The sequence below is a fragment of the Apostichopus japonicus genome, chromosome 13 (assembly GCF_037975245.1).
Source record: "Apostichopus japonicus isolate 1M-3 chromosome 13, ASM3797524v1, whole genome shotgun sequence".
In the NCBI taxonomy this organism is placed as follows: Eukaryota; Metazoa; Echinodermata; class Holothuroidea; order Aspidochirotida; family Stichopodidae; genus Apostichopus; species Apostichopus japonicus.
This window is the reverse complement of record NC_092573.1, coordinates 19,914,314-19,932,949: the sequence shown is the minus strand read 5'-3', so window position 1 is coordinate 19,932,949 and position 18,636 is coordinate 19,914,314. Positions and strand designations below refer to the sequence as shown.

Here is an 18,636-nt window from a genome sequence, read left to right as displayed (position 1 = left end):
GGTGACCGACCACTGATCAGCGCAGACAACGACCGTTTCCTGTTACTGACAAGACCTCCTTTTAGGATCCAGGATTCTGGAAGGGTGAGGGGTTTGGCCTCCAGTGATCCTAGGGTCTAAGGGGAGTGGGTTTCCCTCTATCCATTGTGAAATTCTTGGATATTTAAGTACAACAGGGAACCCCCTTCAATTTAGCCATGCAAAGCACCTACAAAAACTCACTCGAAATGTATCTGCATCAGTACGAGTTAGCTAGTTTTATTGATGATCTATTCATGGTAGATTGGAGAGAACAAACGCCGTGGATGTTTCTCAATGAACTTTCGGACCACTTCGTCAGTGTCGATAGGAGTGTTATAATACGTGTTCATGAGAACAAGAGCTGTGAGACGTTCCTCGCCCATTGTTGATCGGAGAACAGTTTTATGCCTTCTCACCACAGAAAACGATCTCTCTGCTTCACATCTTGTCACCGGAATGACACATGCGATCTGTAGAAGTACCACCAAATTAGGGAAAAGGTCTTTGTTACATGTGTGCAGTGCTAGCAACAGTGAATCTGGCGGATTCTGCATGTTCTTACATTTGGAGTGCCATACTTCCAATTCTGTGCGTCCTACATGTTTAAAATTGGCGTTTAATTTAATTATTTTTTTCTCTCTTTTTTTTTTTCTCTTTTTTTTGTTTTTTGGCCAAGAGCAGGGGGGTCCAGACCCCCTGGACCCCCCCTCTGGATCCGCGCCTGCTTTTAAGGCTTGGAAACAAGTTTTTTATGTTGTATGGGCAGCAATAGTGTGCACTGTCTCATAAAACCTTCAGTATATACTGTATATCTGTCATTCTGGATGTACCATTTTTTCTTGTCCTAATTTTTTTGTCCTTAATGAAATATTTGGCAAATATTTTGCAGTCTGATGATCAGGGAGCATTAATGACTAATAACGATGTCACAAATAATTGTCATAAAATCACTGCCATTTTTCAATAAGACTTAAAATATGAAAGTCTCTCGAATTGTGTTAGGATATGTCAATAATTGATAACTTCAATTGTATTTCATTAACTTTTTAAAATCCTTTTCTCTCTCTCTCTATTGCTTTGGCTGTATTAGTATATTGCCTTTTCGGTATATTAGTATATTGCCTTTTCGGTACTCTATAGCATTCTTTTTACTCTTTCTTCAGAAATCGAGAGGAATTTCCATGTGGGTCCTGATTGGCTCAGCGTCTTTAATAGCAATTTCGGGGGTACTCATAGCTGTGCTGCTCATGAAGTGATGGCCTCATAGGATACATTTTGAAGGAGAAACCATTTTGATTACAGGGTACCTTTGGCTTTCACCTTCAAAACCTCTTCACAAAATGTCAAATCTGGAAAAACAAAAACAATCTATACCATATTGCCCTTTCTTCTCAGTAGAGGTATTATGTCGTATACTGTCAAATTGTTAACGAGATTCAATAATTAACTAAATTAATATTCTTGTAATCAGGAAATTTACTGGTGATTGTTAACATTTTATGAGAAATTTAAAAGAATTGAGAAGTTTGGATCATGACTGTGCCAGCATCTTGAACAGAACTCTCCTGGTGTGGTTAAATTTAGGTTCTTAAAAAGTTTTTTGTTATTTTTAATGACAGGACATAGTAAGGTGAAAGAATTAAGGTACTGAAATATTGCTGAATTCTGTATAACTGTTTCCTTATTTTTTTTTGAAGAATACTGCCAAAATTGCAATCTCTACTAGTCAGTGTTGCTATTGAGAAAGAATTTCCTTAAAAATAACAGTAACTTATGTTGGGCTATAGTTTTCTGTTTCGTGGTTTTTTTTCTGAATAAGGAAGAATTATTTTGGATTATGAAAGTTCATGAAATATTACACAATTCTTCAAAGATCAAGGAAATATAGTTGGTGAGAGATTCCAATCAAAGTACTAGGGAGCCAACTGCTTTTCCTCCCCTTCAGTAAAAAGGAATGTAATTTTTGAAAATTTCAACATAATTTCAAAAACAATGATGGGAGTGTAATCAAACAAGTGATCTCGCATTGCAAAAAAGTGTTTGTTCCTATGACAACCTCAGGGATAGTTTTCAGCTATCTACTTTGAAAGAAATATAGTCATCTTGGACTATCAGACAACCAAGAACAACCAGCCTGTCAAAATTTTGGCAGAAATTTAATAATTATGTAGATGATAGTTTTTACTTATATTTTGATTCACTTGACACAATTTTTCATTCACTAGAAAAGAAATTAATAGTGCCTGCCATTTTGGCACTTAGAACTTAGTCACATATGGAAGGATGATGGAATGTGTAAAATTATTTAATATTATGGGAACAAAATGCACAATAATTGATATAAATATAGAATAGCAGTATTTTTCATGTTATTGTGTGATAATACAATCAAATACTCCTTTTGTAGGGGTAATTTTTTATTGGTGGAGTAGTGTTGCATTCACAAATTTGCTCACAAGCTTCTCAGCGTATTTGTTTTGCCTTATATTTGTTTGCTTTAGCTTAAAAAAACTATGATTGTTTCTTTCAATTTATGTTCACCCTGCATCATATTAGGTGCAATGTACTTGACAGGTACTTGGCAACTAGAAGGCTGTTTAGTGTCTTAGTTGCAATTATAACAGCAACACTAGTGTATTTTTTTAATCATAATAGTTTCTTACAGTGATGATACAAGATGGATCTCATGCATCCCACCCCTACCCCTCTCTGCCTCCCAATTTCTTTGCAATCAATGTGTGTTCAATATTGCTAAGAATTGTCCATACCTGTCCAGTTTTAGAACAATTTTTCCTCTGCTGCCAGAATTTTTTCAAATGCTAATGAATGAAGTTGTCTCGTTTGTACACCAGACATTTTTTATTTTATTTATCGAAACCTAAGTATAAGCAGAATTAAAATGTCATTTGCCGCCATCAAATTATTTATGAATCGTATATTTTGTACTTGCTCTATGAAGTCTTTCACATTCTACGTCCAATGCTGTTACATGTTAATGTCGTGGTGTTTCAAGTTCTTAGAATAGGAAACAGTTTGAAAATTATGGCTGTAGCCAAGTTATACATCAAAGAGGATCCCGGTTGGTATTGTTACCAGGACTTTGTAAAATTTCGGTGGGGTGGGGGGAGGAAACAGGTCTATGAAACACTAAAGCTTCCATCTAAATGGTAGAACAAAACACCGTCTTTTTAACTGGATTGACAGAACAACCCCCTTCACGAACACGTTGGGTTGTATCTTTCATCTTAATCTTACGTTGAATTTTGCTTATAATTTGCATTGATTTAATGTGTTCAGGATCATTTCAAGTCGTGTGTAAAATCTATCTAGTAGAATGAAATTTCTGGTCCCCCCCCCACCTCACCCTTAAATGCTTTTTACATGAGTGTCAATAACTTCCACTTTGAAGAGGGTAGCCCTACCCACCACCGCCCCTATTGGGACCTTATACGATGGTGGTTGTATTTGTTTCTCCTCAAAGAAATAAATGATTTTACATCCTTTTTCTTGTTTTTTTTTTGGGCAAAGTTGATCCCTTATCAGAATATTTGAAATATACTGATTTATCATCTCATCTTTCATAAATAATGTATTTGAATCATTTGAGAAATGTATTTTACTTATCATTCCATTGGAAGATCAATATGACTGAATATGCCTTTGAAAGAGCTGTTTGAATAAACATGAGGACATTCCTAATTTATAGAATTAATAAGAGTTTTATTTCTTGTCTTCAAAAACTGGAATGTAAATTGGTTTTCTTTGATATCCCAGAAGGATCGCTGAGGAGGGAAAGTGGGAAGGAATGTTATTTGCATAGGTTTTAGGCAAAAATATAAAGGTCACCTTTTAGCCCCCTATAAAAAACTTTGCCAAAATTATTTCCCTGAATGTTCAGATTCCTCTACGTTTTCAAAGACTTTCAGGACTGGTAATAAAATAGTCAATATAAATATCACAGAGTGGATCATTAAATTTAGATTGACTGTAAAATACTTAAAGAAATTTGATTGTGGGTGACCATTATCTGAATTTCTAGCATATTTTGGTCCGAACTAATGTTCTTTAAGGGTATACCTGATGAAAAGTCTATTTTAATGCATTAAGAAGAACAGGGATATATGCAAGTTAAGTGGATAATTAGCTGAATTTGCAATGAGCAGCTATAAATATTCTTCTTAGTTTTGAATATTCATAATGCTGATAACAAAAGCTTCTAGGGAAACAGCCAATACAGACAAGTGTACGTCTTATGGAAATTATAATGCATTAAGGAGAACACTTCCTATGGATATTTGCAAGTGAAGGTGTGGATAATTAGCTGAATTTGAAATGAGCAGCTATAAATATTCTTCTTAGTTTTGAATATTCATAATGCTGATAACAAAAGCTTTTAGGGAAACAGCCAATAAAGACAAGTGTGTATGTCTTATGGAAATTTTAATGCATTAAGGAGAACACTTCCTATGGATATTTGCAAGTGAAGGTGTGGATAATCAGCTGAATTTGAAATAAGCAGCTATAAATATTCATCATAGTTTTGAATATTCATCTTGCTGAAAACAAAGCTTTTAGAGAAACAAAGCCAAAAAAGACAGGAAATCAAACTTTTTAAATGACTACATCATTTTATTAATAGTAATAATATTAATAGTTCACAAGACAACAAATTCAAGACCATTCTTTTTTATGTATAAATGACTAAATCTGAGCATACAATTACATTTAATTTCAAATTGTAAAATGTTTTTTTTAATTTTTACAGCATGCAAACAAAGAAGAAGCACAAAAGAAATGAATAATTACAGATAACAATGAAAAGATGCAAAAAGAACCCTAACATTTAACAAACAATCTCTTATTATTTCACCTAAAATAAAACGGCAAAACATTGTCTTTTCAAATACAATCCTAATCGTTTTTTAACGACAACATGGAGAAGAGTCGAAACAAACTTTGACCCAATTCAGTTTAAAGACATCTTACATAGCCACTTGTACGTTCGTTTGCTTTGAAGTTGATGCCAAAGATAAGAGACCCCTGACCACAAGCAGATTCACAAATTCCTCTTCCAGTCCCCTCCCCTCCCCCCTCAGAGGGTAACGTATGGATCACGCACAAACGACTCAATTATCAACGGTGAACTGCATAGTGACACAGGGTTTTCAAAACTGACTGAACACAACAAGATGACCTATTTGTATTCTTGTGCTTGTACTCATCCTGATGGATTTGTACCCTAGTGTACACACTAGTGCAACAATTAAGTAGCTTGTACTAACGATTAGAGCTTTATACTCAATGCTCATACCAAGGGGAATTCTACTTGTACTCATACTCATGCTGCTGCTGTACTCATACTAGTCTGGTACCCATGTTATGGAGTACAATTTACCTTCTTAATGATATCATGAGTTATAACAGCACATCCAATCATCCTTCCCAGGCTTCATATTAACCGTCATCATCGATCACATGTTCTGTCATACAAAACAACGACAATCTTCTTTTTGCTACTACTATTTTTTTTTGAGCTTCTAACCTTTCCCTTGATCATAAGAAAATGACAATCAGACATTGCACCATTTGGCAGCCATATGTTGGATTCGCAAGATGTCTTAAGATTTTATGACATTTTTAGCTTAAAAACTGAATTCCATATTAACATATATGTATATTTAGAGACTAATACACCTTTCTGTACATAGTTGAATTGGTTGATCATATAGAATCATTTGGATGAATAAAGTTTAGAAATTAACCATTTACAAAAAACGAACCAAAAATGTGATAATTTCTTATAACCAGGAATTGAATAATTGCAATGCATTAAACACTATAAAGTCGTTTTGCTCTTTAACAGACTGATAAATGAATATATATCTTTGGAAAAGCTTCACACATAGTGACAAGAATAACATTAATATGACTATATGAGTAAGACATACTTTCGATAGATATTATTATCTCATTGCCATATTTCTTTATCGAACAGTATTTGGTCCGCTTTACTTAATAACATTATAAACACATCAAATGTCTTCCTCCATCATAAGATCTAACATGATCTCACTTTCAAGCTAACTTGTAATGGGTCACATTATTTCAATGTCGAGTGGAGTCTATAACCAGTATACCTGAAGCGGGTTGAATCGGTGACCCGACTCGACGGTGACTATATTATCTCTTCACGACAAAATGACCTAGTTGCACAGTGTATTAACTGCAAACCAAGTTCCGACTGCACACAGAGTTGTACACCCATCGCTTCGTTACTAGGGTCAAGTCGAGTCAGTCCCAGCAACCACTGTCGGTGACCTCGACTCACGGTACCATCTCTAAAACGAGGACAAATGTATTCCAACCGCAACCCACCATGTTGTGATGGGTACGTTCATTTCGAGGCTGTGACGAGTCAGTACCATCAATTTCCCTGACTCGCTACATACAGTCTCTACGTGGTAAAGGAGAACGCTACCAAATCTACTCGAGCCTTCGCAGTTTGAGAAACGGGTGATAATTGGTGACTTGTTACCACACTGACTGTACATGTGCGATGTGCAATTGTACACGAGACAAACGAATATTAACCGTGCCAGAGCCACAGTGTCGGTGTGAGACATGCTAAATATTTTATAATATGTGAATAAAATATCTCGTTATTAACGTTATAATTTGACATTATGAAGTGCATCGTTCCCACAAGAATGAGAAATTTATCTTTTCATTTTCTCCATCATTCTCCCAGATTGGTGAATTTACAAATCGTAGTTCTTTCCGTGCGTCTGTGTCGCTTGACGCAGGAATCACAGGCATCTGGCCGGTTGGAATCAATACCGGTTCACTTCTTTCTACTTTCAAAGCAACAAGTGTTACAAGCATATTACATATCCACAACAAGTGACAACAGTATGTGTATCCTTAAAACTATTGATATGAAAGAAGAGAAGGAAGAAAAAGAAGACAACAAATTAGAAAAAAAAAAAAAAAAAAACAGAGTGCAGAATTGCATACAATAAGAATTGATATATATTTATCTAATCCCTTATGGGAATTATAAAAGGTACACGGACATCGATTCTGATATAGTGTCAACATTTTTGAATAAAAATCACCTGTTCTCTCACTATACTGTACAAAGATATGTCATGTATGTCAATGTATCATTTAGTTAAGTTACATAGTTCAAAGGTCAGAATTTGCCAATTGTACAAAGTGTGCCAGGAGCAGACTACCAAACAAAAGATATATTTTCTATCAATAATAGGATTTCTACTTGTAAGCAATCGAAACCATGCACATGCATCTAATGGCCAGCAAAGTGTCTTTCTTCTTTGTAGTTTTCAACAACAAAACATTGGAATGCTTGTGGATTGTTCAGATGCATACCTACTATGTCACCGACTGCATTGACTGCATTTCAACATGATAGTCAATCCTACAGTACTGTATGCCTGAACATTATAACATACTTATGTTCTGATGATGTCAATGGGTGATATTTCTTAGTGGTGTGGGGGGGGGGGGTTAAGTTTGTATAAACCTTAGTATCCCACCAGGTTTGAAGAAATGGAATCTATCACAAAAGAAGAAAAGATATGTTGGTCTACTTGTTAATTTTCTTAATGATAATGACAAAAGCCCCTCTCATACCACACAGTACACACACGCCATGTACAGTAGGTTAATGGCCTAGTGTACTTGTATACACATCACAGAAGAGAAAGCGTCAATTTCGGTCACACAGCCAAACAGCAGTCACACTTCGCCGTTTGACTTCCATGTTATCGAGTTCCTTTCTGTCAGTCAACGTCGGAGTAGCTCTCTCTCATTTCCTATTCGCAATTCCCATGAGGAATCCACACTTCTCACATATAAATGAAGTTATAGGCCGCTTTATACGTACGTAGGAGTGAATTTTTAGTTGTGTTAATTGAAGCGTCTATGCAGTTTGCTACACGTTGAGTAGAGTGATTACTACATTGTCAGGTATATATGGTCCAACACACTGGGATGGATTGCAATAATACAGGAATGAGGCGAGAATTTACGCATGATGCAGCTGCACATCCTCGCATCAGAAAATGTTTTGATCTCTCCCTGTAAACATGACATCATTCCAAGGTCGTCAAGGAAACCGTACTTAGGGAGAAAGAATACCGACAATTTTTTTGTAGTTCTCAGAGTGAACGTACAGTACATTGATATAAAGGAGACCATAGAGAAGGGACATACAATATTAACAAAAAGCACTAATGTACAATTGATAGTTAGCCTTGACTTCTACCCAAACACACACAAAAAAAGAGAAAAACATAAACCTTTGAAGCTGCACTTTGGGTTGTACGTTGAAACTGTATGCCACTGTTTTAATTGAATGAACTGAACAATTTAGTGTTCACAACAATATCATCTGTTACGTTTAACTGTCAAACGTGCACCATAAATTATGAAGTGAGGAAAAAAACAATGTTAATAATTGACTAACTAAATGGGAACTGTCAACTATAGCCATTTGGATCTATCATCAGACGATTTGGGGGGGGGGGTTGGGAGGGAGGGAGGGAAGGGGGAGAAGGTGCATACATATGCAGTACTTTAAACACAATATGCATGGGGATGTAAAATATTTGTCCAACCCAAAATTACAGTTTTAGGGCTTCAGTAGAGATACCAAAGTGTCCCATATTGCAAAATTTGCTCAGTTTCCTCGGAATATTTTCGTTAAGTTTCTCATTCCAATTTGATTTGTACCAGACATTCAGAAGGCTCAAATTCTCCTATGATTTAAACAAAGTCTCTCCCTGAAAATCTGCTCTGCTCTTGGACCAAAGAATTGGGCACATGTTTGGACATTCTTATATTTCTAGCTTATCTGAAAGCAGTTTATAGATATGACCTATCAAAATGATAAACAAATCTTAACCCACCAATGGAATCCCAATGATCTCATCATATTTGTTAACAACCAAGCACACTAACTTTACACGTTCATTATCTTCGCAACTAACATTTCCCTCTGCCTATGTGCCTATGTCCCAATCCCCCACCCCCCCCAATAACTACCTACCCTTATATTGAAATCAAATGAAACCTTCCCCTTTCCATGTTCCCATCTTTTACACCTTATACTGAGCCATCTTAAACTCGTCAACATATTAAGAGAGTTGTACGCATTACTGAACAGCTTCCTAACTACAGTATTGTACATAATGATTTGATATCGATGTCTTGAAAGCAGCAATTTCTTCCAGTGAGAGGATATTTATTTACAGGTAAGTTTTTTCTTCTCTGATGTTTAATGTGAAACTTCAACTACATACAAGACCCTATTCCCCTAGAAGGGGATTGAGAATATTTACCTTTGACCCTAACCAAACAATAACTACCTATCCTTATATAGAAATCAAATAAAACCTTCTCTTTACATGTTCCCATCTTGTACACCATATACTGAGCCTGAGTTGTACGCATTACTGAACAGCTTCCTAACTACAGTATTGTACATAATGGTTTGATATCGATGTCTTAAAAGCAGCAATTTCTTCCAGTGAGAGGATATTTATTTACAGGTAAGTTTTTCTACTCTGTTTTTAAAGTCAGAACTGCAACTACACACGACAAAGCTTCTACGGTCTGATGCCGAAATAACAACAAAATCACGGTCGGAGATTCGTAAAGACGGAAGTCAGGGAGACTAACGTGTGCATGTCGTCGTTGTCGTGGTGACATGTCAGAAATGATTGACTGATGAATCAAAAAATCTCTTCAAAGATCATCTAACTAGAGTGATGAAATCATTGCTATGAGTCTCAAGGTTAAATTCATTCACCATTGGGGAAAACCTTAACCACAAATGTGCTTTGAAATGTCAAAATTCTGAACGGTGAAGATTTCGGTATGGCGGAGCAATTCTATTTTTCAGAATGGTTTTTACACGACGATGTCATTCAAGCTGTCAACAAGTGCCTCTATATTTAGCCTTAATGTGGTTTAATATCAGATCAACTGAATGAACTGTAGAAGTATAATACGGTGTGATGAATAAAGAGTGGTAAAATTGTGACGCCAGGAGTTTATAAACGGCAATGTTTTCTATTGGTCAAATAATGTCACTGTTACAATTAAACGCAATTGATTTACATGCTAAACAAATTGTATAATTGATGAGCATGTTAGTCAAATATAATATAAGTTATAACTTCATCGCAAAACTGATGGGAATATTTCCAAAATGCAACAACCCAACACTAAATTTTGGATAAAACCTACTTTCTGTTCAGAATGTTGACAATGGAGAAGTTATGCATGTTTTATCACTCTCCACTTATATATTATATTTCTCTGATGAGAACTCACAAAAGGTCAATAAAAATTGTAGGTTGGTGTACATTTTTCAGGGGCGGCACTATTATGACCACAGGAGAGCCATTCCACAGTATTCATGGTCTCTGGTATAAAACTTCCTCCTACTGTATACCCCCACTGAGTGAATACAACAGCTATCCACCAAATATACAGTATATATACTCCTCATTGAATTATGTGATCAACTCCTATCATAACACTAGAAATTCCATCTGGTTGTAACCTATCTGTGATTGTTTTAAAGAGGAGCCCTACCACCACAAAGTTCAAAACCTCAGTTACCACAGACATGTTCATCTCATTTATTATATTGTGTGGATCCTCGTATGTACATACTCCCTGCTCAGGCAACCAAATCATACACACTAATACACTTTCATACATCACTCTATGCCAAAATAGAAAATGAGCCTAAAATTTAAATGCATTAGAAGTAACAGAAAGGGGGAAAAAAATGAATTTTGATATTATTATCCGATGAAATACATTAAGCACGATCAAGCTGGTAACATTATGCTAATCCTGTACAAAAATAACATGATGCACATTAATCATTAATGTAAACATGCCATGGTAGCTAGGGCAGTCACGTCGCATGACTGGCTGACAGCCATAACTTGGATCCTTCAACGAGTGTGCTTAGTTTTTAATCTCCGGCATGGAAGACACGTCGACTATGCGACCGAAGCATTATGAGACGGTTGTGGCATGCGACCTCAAAATGCGTACAGGCATTTACTGTAACTTGGCTAGGATCTATCATTCTTACATGTATGCATAGGAGGCAATTCTGATATAAGTCTCGGCATAAAACGGCAAGGTGAATCTTTTTGCCCAGTTTCTTCCAAACAATATCAGATACAATGATCACATAACAATTCATTCTTTGGCTCCTTAGACGGACCAGCCATGTTGTAACGTATATGATCAAGTCAAAAATCAAATGTTTGTAACATTTCTCGTTTTTCTTTCGTTATGTCAATAATAATATCAACATGACCAAAAATTTCTAGACAACAGAATTTCCTACAAAACTGAAAGGAATCATTTAATTTTTTGATAAAAACTCTCAAAGAATGCCTTTGTTTGATCAATCCTCATCTTGTTCAAGCAACACTTGGAAGGGTTTTTGTAAAATCGTGTACACAGCTATGAAGCAAGTAAAGGCTGTAGCATCTGTAAGAGGTCATTGTGAGTTAGAAGTCCTGGCATTAAGTGGGCTGGCTGGCTGGCTGCTTCATCAATGAATCTGAAAATACTGCAGTAATTTAATGTACAGTATCTGTTAAGATTTGACATGCGCTATACTCTAAGTCCTAGATATAAACTGGATTGAAATGTCACTTGACTGCTGCTGCCCAATGTGAGATTTATTACAAGTTAATTGGTGTTCCTCCACATCCACATGTGGTTACTTATCATTAACATTAACCTCATTTCATGTTTAGTTATGATCTATCAGGGATGAGCCTGGGGTAAAAAAAAAAACATGGAACTTTGCAAAAGTTGTGGTATAGGCTCCAGTTTGCGTATGCTACAGTTTGTTAGGATAATAGATTTTGTGCCGAGGTAGAAAAGAAATCTCGGATATTCTGTGAATTTGCGGAAAAAGCTTTAAATGCCTGATATAGACTGAGACAGTGGCAGTTAAAAACAAGCTCCTGGTTAGTAACTTAGTTCACATTATTAGTTTACAATACCTGTAACATTAAGAGGTACTTGCAACCATGTATTTCAAAGAGATATATTTTTAACGTTCTTCTTCTTCATCTTCTCTTGTGTGTGGGTGGGTGGGTAGGGGGGGGGGTGGCTGGTATCAGCATCAGCATAAGTCAGGTAATAACTGTAAAACATTGATAGTAACAATCTTCTTGCAAGACTGAAACACTGCAATTTGATATAATGAAATGCTAGATTTATACTAGCAAGCAATAACTTATTCTACTGAACAATTATAGCCAAGGGTTTAATATTGCCCACATAAAACAGATTTTATACAGCAGTATTTTCAATGCACTTTAAGGGTGTGCACACCATTCATTTACCATTCAACCAAAATTTATGCCATTATTTTTGAGGCTGTCTTAAGGTTTCCAATGTACAGCAAAAAAGCATGTAAGAACCCAATCAGTCTGAAGTGAGTAAAACCTTGTGATGAAATTAGGAATAACCTTATCTTTTCCTGTGGAGAAGTGGTTGTTACGGGGGTGGGGAGGGGTTGTTGCTAGGAGAAATATATATTTAATAAAAAAAGGAAACCTGAAAATGCCAATAATTTAAGTTAATAAGTGGAGACATATTATTTTGGAGCCAAAATTCTTGCCAACTTCACCTGACAAAAAAAAAAAAAAAATAGAAATGAAAAACATTGACGCACTGCCTGTAGTGCAGTAACGGTACAGAATAACACACTGTTCTATAGTTATAGAATGAACTGGCAAACAAGTAACTAGTACGCAGAAAATTTGCAGTATATATTTTAAACACAGTTTAGATTGTTTGCAGATGCAAATATCCATCATTTTGAATTAATATTAATATTCCCATACAAGACAGAGATAATTTAAATTTACTCATTAAAATAATCAAGAAAAAAAATCTGCTTTGAAGAATTACTCATCAGATGAACCATGGAAAAAAACAAATTCATTATTCAGTCAAGGGAGAAGATGTCTGCCAATTTCATCATAAAAATTGGCATCTTGAAGACTGAGCTTTCCTCCGATGAAATTCTTACAACAGCTATCGCCTTTTCATCCGATTTTTTGTACCCATTGTGGGACAATTGCATTGACACCAAAAAGAACATAGCATTTTCTATTGAGACATTTTACCTGCTAAACTGAAATGGTATCGAAACAACAAATAAAAAGAAATGCTAAAATGACAAACTCTGAACCGAAACCTCAAGAGATGTTTAAATTTGTTCTACAATAAAACCTGGATTATCCAACCTTTTACTATCCTGATTCTGGATTAAATCTGATCCTGGATAAGCCTGATCCCTCATCCATCCATTTGTAACTGTATAATACTCACTGAATGTGTGTCAAGCTGCAAGTTTTCAAGGTCAAAGCATTTCACAGTACTGTTATATATGTAATGTAAAGTACATATATACAGCACACTAATACACTATGGTATAGAAAACTGGTCTGTCACGTTCTTTCCTCATATCCGAACAAACTCGGGGTACGGATGTGACCGGATTATCCAGGTTTTAATGTTTTTCCACGTTGTTTTTTGACATAAGTCTCATGCGATGCCTTGCCAAAGAATAGAACCACACATTACACAATTAATACAAATTATCATAAGAGTTGCAAGTTTGTAAAAACCTTCAAGATTCTGTGCTTAAATTAGGTCAAACACAGAAATAGTTTGAAAAGATATTAAAAAAGAAGAAAAAGAAAAACTTAAACCCCTTCAGTCTCATCTCATTTACTCCTGGAGGTTATCAGATAAATTATTGTATACTTAATCCTTTCTTATTCGATTACACTATCACCAACGTCACAAAGATCACCTATTTTTTTTTTCCACTCTTTAATCTTACCCCTCCCGTCGAGGAATTATCCCCCCCATCTGGGGCATCATACGGATCGAGGAGGAGGTATTTCAGTTGTGATGAAATTTTTCAGACGTTCCAGGTACTGCCCGTAGAGTTCTACGTCGTTGTGTCCGGCGCCCTCAACCCAGAGCGGTTCCACGGTGTGGGGGCACTTCTCATACATCTCCAACCCGTGTGAGAAGTCGATCACTTCATCCTCCGTGCCGTGGATCACCAACACCGGCGAGGAGATCTTGGAAGCTTTGTCGATGCTGTGGGAATAGAGTATGAAACAACACAGAGATATTATTTCATTATTAATTGCTCGGTGAGCATAGCATGTGATACAAACATGACCGAGCATTTTCATAGCGTAATGTGTAGTATCAGGGATGGAAATTGCATTGCAAGTTAAGTTTGATTATAAAAATTTCAAGTTAATTATATGCAGGAATATTAAAAATTGTTAGGGTATGTTTTATTGTTCACCTGACACCATGTTTTATTGCTTTCCCTACTTGAGCCAACTTAAATTTTCCTTGAGGTATTTTTAAACTTAGTTCTACTAACATTGCAGCAGTTTTGACTCATTTACACAATAATAGCTGCAATCAAGTCATCAAGTTGACATATAAGCTGGCTTTATAAGTTAAAGGGATGGAGCGTTAAGTCATAGGCAAGAAATAGAAAATTCTTCAAAGGACTGCACTGTATATTAATTAGCGTCAATTCAAAAATTGTCCATTTACTGTATATAATTCTGTCCATATCTAAGTATGTCTGTATGGATGCTTGTGTTTAAACATCGGGAAGGAGAACACTGAGATTTGAAGCAAACAAATAAGAACCAGATGAACATTTTGGGTTAACCCAACTTCTTACTTCCCTTGATGCTTGATACTAAACACTGAGTAAGCATACAACATCTTCAGTACAGTAAGATTATTATCGTTTACAAAAACAATGTGAAGTAATCCTTGTAAGTTTGCATGTGACCAGTTATCACATTCAGACATACAGTATTTAAACATGCACAGAAATCTGTCAGAAAATAATGTACAACTGTAGCCTACCGATGGGGAGCTTTATTACAGACTTCGTTAGTGCTGCCCTGATTCTAAACGGTACAAACACAATGCAAAGACAGTGATTCATTGAGAACAATTAACATCTTTTAGTTTGCATAAATAGTACTATTTTACCTTTAGAATTACATGTCATTGTGTGCCTCTTCCCTAAAGGCCATTTTGACATTTCAGATTTAACCTATGACATACTTTGTAAATAGATTAAAGGCCGATTATAAACATGTTCGTGTTATTACATCTAACATCTTCGTCCGTTTTCATTTTCACTAGTTTATTATTTTAGCCTGCTGTGCACTAAAGCTGACCAGTCGATCTTTGGATCGATTGCTTGCTTTATACCTAGATCAGTTCCTAATGAATAACCAAACATAATAACTGGAACAAAAGTAGGACATTTCAGCACGTTCCACTTCGAACAAACTTGAGGAATAGATTTTGGCTAGACTCTCACATCGTGTGGCATGTGCTGCAAAAGTCTGACTTTAGAATCGGCCATGATTTAATTTCTCGGGCAAACACATTGTCTTGTGAGTGTGTAGATACATCTGCATATTTGATATTTTATACAAAGATACTGTATACATACAGACGTATAAACCTACACAACATCGACCAAGTTTCAATAACAACTAATGAAAACTGCTGCATACCTCTTTCGAGATCATTTCCTAAAAATAAACATTAGTCCATTTGAACACTAATGGTAGCTTCAAGCAAGACCAGTCACATTGAACAACTTAGAGCCATATGTACTTTAATATTCCAAATGGATGCCATTGCTTACATTAATGAATATTTATCCCAGAGTTTAAATTACACATCATCATTCATACTGTGTGCGCTCCACGAAGTTCCAGGGCTCTTAAATATTAAAGATTCTCGTTATTTGCTAGCACATGGGAAATATGATTTATAATGTAAACATATATACAATATATATTACTTCAAGAAATAAGATTTTGAGGCCAGTTTACTCTAACAACTTGTAAGGCTACATGGTCGTAAGGGATGACAATCTAGCCTTAACAGCAGAAAACAATACATCATAAATTGAAATATGACATAGTCAGGTGTTATTTAGGTATGTACTCTCAGTATGTGATGGCCCTTGGGTATTTTCCTGTGTCCGTCTTACCGACCTTGCAAAATTGTGAGAGAGACTGCGGATTGCAAAGTAAGCAAGGACTACAACGCGGATCATGAAGTCGGAAACTACTATTACGGTTAAATTCATCCACCCTGGCAGCATACAGAAACCTTGTACTCAAAGCCGAAGCCAATGTGAATTAATCAGGTCACACATCCCGAGTCTATGCATGCTAAGTTCTTCAATACCGCCCTCAATACCTTATGGGGGGACAACATTTCATACTGTAGGTTTGATCTATATTTTTGTGTGTGAAACAAAGCCCTGAGGTTATCCAAAATATTTAGTTGTGGATACTCAGGTAATGACATAAGGGTCATTTCTTTGAGGTTGGGGTGCAGTGTGGCATCAAATGTCAAATATGTTTCTTTTATAAAGGTGTTCTTTATATAGAGGCAACAGGTTACAGTAAACAAGCAATACATTGTGCACAAAAGTGTATCTACACCATACAGTTCAACCACAGAGAGAACAACACAACCAAGTTAACCACTGTTAAGTTTTACTATGGTTGTGTTTGGGAGTACAATAGTAGTGACACTATTTTTCAAGTTCCACTGTAAAATTTTACTCTAGAGATGTGTTTGGGAGTACAGTAGTAGTGACAATTTTTAATGTTAACAAACACTTTTTTACAGCCTACAGTTTAGGACCCTTTGGGATGTTTTGCGACACTTTGTGATTTTTTAGTGAAGCTGTTAAAGATGACACAATGTTTTTGTAGATTCATAGAAGTGGATCAACATGTAGCCAGTTTTTACATCACACTGTCAAAGTATAATACTGTACAGTACTAAAAGTATCTAAATGTGTAGAGTAGTTAAACCCAAGTTCTTATAATTCTTACACTGTAATTCATGTTGTAAATTACCAGTGAATAACTGAGCTACAAACTCAAGCTGTTGAGTCATAAATGTTGTGGGGTTCAAACTGAAAGCTGTCCACCATCTTCGGAGGGAATTTTAATTTGGAAACCTTATATTGGATAAACAGTATAACTGTACCCACTACCCTGACAGGATAACACTTCCATTATCGTACAGTGTTTTTTGTGATGTCGAGGGCGGTAAACCAGAAAGGTTACCAGGACATGGTAGAGTGAGTGTGCATTTGTTGTGAGAAGACAGGTAAGTGTGGAGTGAAGTAAACACTTCAAATATCATACACTCAGACTGTTATGTAAGTCACATCCCAGACAGAGATAAGGAAACCCCTGCATAAAAACAGCCATTTCCAGATTGCTGTGATAAACAAGAGAACAACATGGTCACATGCCATAAACCATGGAAGTATAAATCAGTATGACCCTTTACTGTACAGTACTTCCCTACTGTAGTATTACACTGCATGAGAATGCCTACAGTATGACGTGTTTCGCTGAGATCTCTGCCGGTGATGATTGGTCAATTATGCAAACTATGACTATTAGCGTAAAGGTCAGATCACTCTAGCATATATGTCAGCAGATAGAAGGAAGATAAGGAGGCCAATGCATGTCAATCATGACACCCCAAACTGACAGACACTCCACGCATACTTTGAATTAAAATGTGCTTAAAAAAAGTCATCAAGTGTTGTCTCTGATATTAGAAAGCTTAAGATTGCTTTTAAACTTTTCAAAAGGACTTTCTTCTTGAACGCTCTTGGTCCACTCGAATTATTCGCTGACAGGGAGGAGTGTAAAATTGAAGATTAAAAAGCAAAAATGTCCCACTAGGGGAAGAAATTTCAAACGCGGCTATAAAATGGTGTTGATGTGTGAGCACGAATGACTATTATTTGGCTTTATAGTATATTTTTGGGGGTAACACTAATGACCAAAACTAAAATACTGGAATTAATCTTAAGATGACATTAAAAATACAATCATTCTACCAGTGTGGAAATAATCTTATACTGCAAATGAACCTGCTACAAAAAAATACTTAATTACCATTGCAAACGTTTAGCAATTTGAAGGCTTTTAAATTCTGGGAAGCATTTATCGAGTATATTTAATAATCCAAACCAATTAAATGGCAGATTGAGAAAGCAAAAATATTCACTGTACAGTAGAGACATGACCTCACAGGTGGGTAATAGTGTGTCACAGGTGGGTAAGAGTGGTAAAACAGTGTGTCCTTATGACACTTAAATTATGTTAATACCGATTACTGTACGAAAACAGCACATTGAATTATTTAATACACTTTATATGTGGCAGTACACATCCAATACAGTACTCGTCCAAAAACGATGTGGCAACTACAAAAGATAGGCTACTCATGAGTCGCTTGAAGCACAGCAAGTGACAGGAAACTAATTCAGAATTCTTCCGTATTCAAAATTCAGAATCCAGAATGAGGTAAAATCCCCCAAACCACTTTACCTGTTTTGGGAAGTTGTCAACCACACACTTTATACTGGCTTGACCAATTTGAGCGTAGCGTTAGAGGAGGATAATGCATATATACAGTATGTAT

At 36.0% G+C, this 18,636-nt stretch overlaps 2 protein-coding genes across 4 annotated transcripts in view; one reads left to right on the top strand and one right to left on the bottom strand.

The window, feature by feature from the left end:
• Positions 1-13,804, top strand: part of LOC139979128 (peptidyl-prolyl cis-trans isomerase FKBP8-like) — a 30,375-nt gene extending 16,571 nt beyond the window's left edge. For both annotated transcript variants that reach the window (XM_071989824.1, XM_071989823.1), the window contains exon 10: positions 1,185-13,804. In XM_071989824.1, the coding sequence (XP_071845925.1) occupies positions 1,185-1,277 (93 nt within the window). In that variant the 3' untranslated portion in view covers positions 1,278-13,804. The remainder of the gene's footprint in view (positions 1-1,184) is intronic.
• The window catches only part of LOC139979129 (alpha/beta hydrolase domain-containing protein 17B-like), a 28,607-nt gene continuing 14,600 nt past the window's right edge, over positions 4,630-18,636 (bottom strand). The window contains exons 2-3 of one of the 2 annotated variants that reach the window (XM_071989826.1): positions 13,946-14,211; positions 4,630-6,948 (exon numbers count right to left, since the gene is read on the bottom strand). In XM_071989826.1, the coding sequence (XP_071845927.1) occupies positions 13,983-14,211 (229 nt within the window). In that variant the 3' untranslated portion in view covers positions 4,630-6,948; positions 13,946-13,982. Of the gene's footprint in view, positions 14,212-18,636 lie in introns of both variants that reach the window. The other variant, XM_071989825.1, reaches the window with a different exon arrangement.